A 4,102-nucleotide genomic window follows, 5' to 3' on the forward strand; every position below is an offset into this window, starting at 1 on the left:
ATCTATCTATCTATCTATTTATCTATTTCTCTCTCTCTCTCTCTCTCTCTATATATATATATATATATATATACATACATACATACATATATACACTATATGTATAAGGTCCAGAATGAATGGATGTATGTGTATTCAGACACTGTACTCTAATGTTTGAGACAAAAATAAGAAATAAAAGATAAAAATGAATAAATAATAGAGTAAGAAATTTCTGACTATTGTACATAAAAACTGGGCAACTGATTTTCAAGAGGTACAATGTGTCTGTGGCCAAGCTCATCATCAACAACTTAATGTCAATCTTTTGTGCTTGCATGGGTCAGGCAGTATATTGAGGCAGATTATTGATGCCTGGGTGCCCTTCCTGTCACCAACCCTTGCCTGTTTTCAAGCCAGTTAATATTTCCCCATGGCCAGATATGTTTATGTAGAATGTCGGGAATGAGTAACACTGTTATTCAGTGACATCCATCTAAAAGTATGATGCACTGTTGAAAAGTGAAGGTGTGCACACGCACACACACACACACACACACACACACACACACACACACTCACACACACACACACACACTCACACACACACACAGATTCACACGCGTATGCATGCACATGCACACATGCACTCCCATATACACACAGACGTGATGGGAATCTTTCAGTGTACCAAATCCATTCACAAAGCTCTGATCAGCCCAAGTCCATAGTTGAAGACATTTGCCCAAGTTGTTGTGCAGTGGTACTGAATCACAAACTGGGGTCAGGAAACAATCTTTTTATCACACAACCAAGTCTGCATCTGTGCAAATTTTTTTTTTTTTTTTAAATCCAGAATTGTTGTCTTCCTAGACGTATTTGGCTAATCTGTATCTTGTGGCATACACATCTTGCCCATACAGAACTCCATTTGCAGCTACTTCTCTTACAGTTGGGTTGCCATATTCACAATGCCGACTGAATGTTTTCCATTTGTAATTCTGATTGTACTGTCTGTAATATTGTCAGTAATGTTTACTTTATATTTTCACGTAGGAAACAAATTTTCCCAAGTGGCAGATGGTATGTGAGAAGATATTTATCAACGGCCAGGTGATGTCTGTTTGGTCAGTATTTTTGCAGCCCCAGTTTGTTGACAGAATAAAAGTAAGTAATTTCTTTGTTTCATTTAATTAGAATAAATATATTTTCTTTGTGGCCTTCATACTTCTTTTCTGTTTTCCTTTTTTCCTTTTGCATTTGTTATTTTCTTAATACCAATGTTCTGTATTCTATGAGGAAAGTCATCATGGTTTGAGTATGAGTTTGGCTGGCCATAAATGCAGGCATGGCTATGTAGTTAAGAAGCTTGTTTTTCAACCTCGTTGTTACAAGTTCACTTTGGGCAAGTATCTCTCACTGTGGCCCTTAGTCAACCATTGCTTTGTGAGTGAATTTAGTACACAGAATCCGAAAGAAGCTTGTTGTGTGTGTGTCATCATCATCACCGTCATCATCATTTAATGTCCTTTTTTTTATGGTTGGACAGTTTGACGGAGGAACTGGCAAGCTGGTGAGTTGCACCAAGGTCCAGTTGTCTGTATTGGCAAGGTTTCTATGGCTGGATAGCACAGAGATACCACCTGCTTTATTGCATGCATTGGGTACTTTTTACATGTCACCAGCATGAGTGTGTGTATATACCTTTTTTTTTGGCACTCCGTCGCTTACGACGTCGAGGGTTCCAGTTGATCCAATCAACGGAACAGCCTGCTCGTGAAATTAACGTGCAAGTGGCTGAGCACTCCACAGACACGTGTACCCTTAGCGTAGTTCTTGGGGATATTCAGCGTGACACAGTGGGACAAGGCTGGCCCCTCTGAATTACAGGCACAACAGAAACAGGAAGTAAGAGTGACAGAAAGTTGTGGTGAAAGAGTACAGCAGGGTTCACCACCATCCCCTGCCGGAGCCTCGTGGAGCTTTAGGTGTTTTCGCTCAATAAACACTCACAACGCCCGGTCTGGGAATCGAAACTGCGATCCTATGACCGCGAGTCCGCTGCCCTTACCACTGGGCCATTGCGCCTCCTCAGTGTATATACATACATATATATATATATATATATATATATGTGTGTGTGTGTGTGTGTGAGAGAGAGAGAAAGACAGAGAGACAGAGTGTCTTTGTGCCTGTGTTCATTCTGCCACCACTGCTTGAGAACCACTGTTGCTTTGTTTACATTCCTGTAACTTAGTGTCCTGGCATAGAGATTGAGGGCATAAGTACTAGACTAAAAAAAAAAGTTATGGCATGAATTTGTTTGACTGAAGCCCTGTGCCCCGGCATGGCCACAGTCCAATCACTAAAAGAAATTAAAGATATAAGATAAAACTGTTATAGTAGTGTCATTTCTCTACATTCTTGCAGATTTAGAGTCAGAAATGTAAATCTCTGTAATATTTTATCCAATATGTCCTCTTGCTCCCACTAAAAATTGGCCATATTCCTAAAACAACAAATAATAATTTTCCAGTTTGATTGCAGCTATCATAAATCTCTACTTTATCTTCTACATAATTCTTTGCAAATTCTAATTTATTCTTATCTTATTCCTTTTCATACCAGTATTTGAAAATCTGATCTCAAATTCTTTCCATGTTATGTGCAAAAGCTGTGGCTTCTGATACCCCTCTACACCTCCCATGCGACACCAAACTTTTGTTTTTCTCATGAAAAGCTAGCATTATAAGCTCCATGGTAGGTTATAGGGATGGAAACAAACCAGCACTGGTTGTCAAGAAGTGATGGGGGAACAAACACACAAATGCACACACACACATAACAGGCTTCCAAAATTTCCATCTCTCACAAAACCTTGCTTGTCTCTGGGTTAAGACATTACCCCTAGGTGCCTTGTAGTGAGACTGAACCCAAAACCATGTTGCTGCCAAGCAAGCTTCTTAACCACAAAGCCATACACATTATTATTGAAGTTTGGTCATATTGTCTGCAACTACATCGAAACTGTTTTGAATAGTTAAAATATTTCTTTTCTTCCTACGACAACACATTTAAAGAAGACAATATTTGTTATATAACAAGTGTAAGCAGCTGAAATTTATGAATGAAAAATATATATTTATATACATATATATATATATATATATATATATATATATATATTTTTTTTTCTCTTATATTTTGAATACTTTTTTTTTAAATACAATATAATGGCTTCTGAGTTAACAAGTTACACTTATGAGTAAACAAACTTGGGATATTAAACTTCCGAGAGGGCAGCATTCTGATACCGCTCTCTACCTGTCTGTCTGTCCGTTTTTTTTTACACTCCCCCCCATCTTTGTTTGAGTACATCTCAATGCTACAAAAAAGTGTTAGTTGTGTGCAGAAAATGTGACAGGAAGCAAGTAAAAAGATTGTTTGATGGTTTCTTTTTGTGAGTTATGTAACTTTAAGTCCAGTCTGTTGTAAGCATTCAAGCCACATCTCCCATTTAAAGACGACTTCATGCACCCCACACAGCCATCTCAGTGGGTTCAATAAAAAGTCATGGACTCTATCCTGTGCCACCAAAGTAGAGTAATTTTATTTTCTGAATATATATCGAATTTTTGAAGTTTTAGTACTGTTAGAAATTTCTTAAACATTAGAACCACAAAGTTGAATAGTCAGAGGTCTTAATTAACGGAAACTGTGTAGACGTGATCAAAATAATTTATGTTTGCAATTGGCTAATTCTTGTAATGTTTAAGGTAAAATGGTACAGGATGGTGCTACAAGCAGGCAAATTTATAAAATAGCTGTTGATGAAATGATGAAAAGAACAGGATTGATTTAGTTGAGCAATGGTACTGAAAGCAGACAAATTCTTTGAGAAGTGCATAAGGCAGTGACATGGCATAAATGGTTTCATCTGTTCATGGTGCCAGTATGTGTAGTTAAGAAGCTTGCTTTACAACCATGTGGTTTCTAGTTTAGTCTCACTTTGTGGCACCTTGGGCATAATGTCTTCTACTATAGCTTTTTCAAGCTTACCAATACTTTGTGAGCGAAGTTGTTAGATGGAACTCTATGGAAGCTTGCTGTGTATGTATATGTA

The 4,102-nt window shown here is 37.7% G+C and overlaps 1 protein-coding gene across 1 annotated transcript in view; it reads left to right on the forward strand.

The window, feature by feature from the left end:
• The window catches only part of LOC106878966 (conserved oligomeric Golgi complex subunit 1), a 243,076-nt gene that overhangs the window by 42,979 nt on the left and 195,995 nt on the right, over positions 1-4,102 (forward strand). The window contains exon 9 of the mRNA XM_052973195.1: positions 1,036-1,146. Coding sequence (XP_052829155.1) covers positions 1,036-1,146 — 111 coding nt within the window. The remainder of the gene's footprint in view (positions 1-1,035; positions 1,147-4,102) is intronic.

Source organism: Octopus bimaculoides, chromosome 15 (genome assembly GCF_001194135.2).
Source record: "Octopus bimaculoides isolate UCB-OBI-ISO-001 chromosome 15, ASM119413v2, whole genome shotgun sequence".
NCBI classification, from domain to species: Eukaryota; Metazoa; Mollusca; class Cephalopoda; order Octopoda; family Octopodidae; genus Octopus; species Octopus bimaculoides.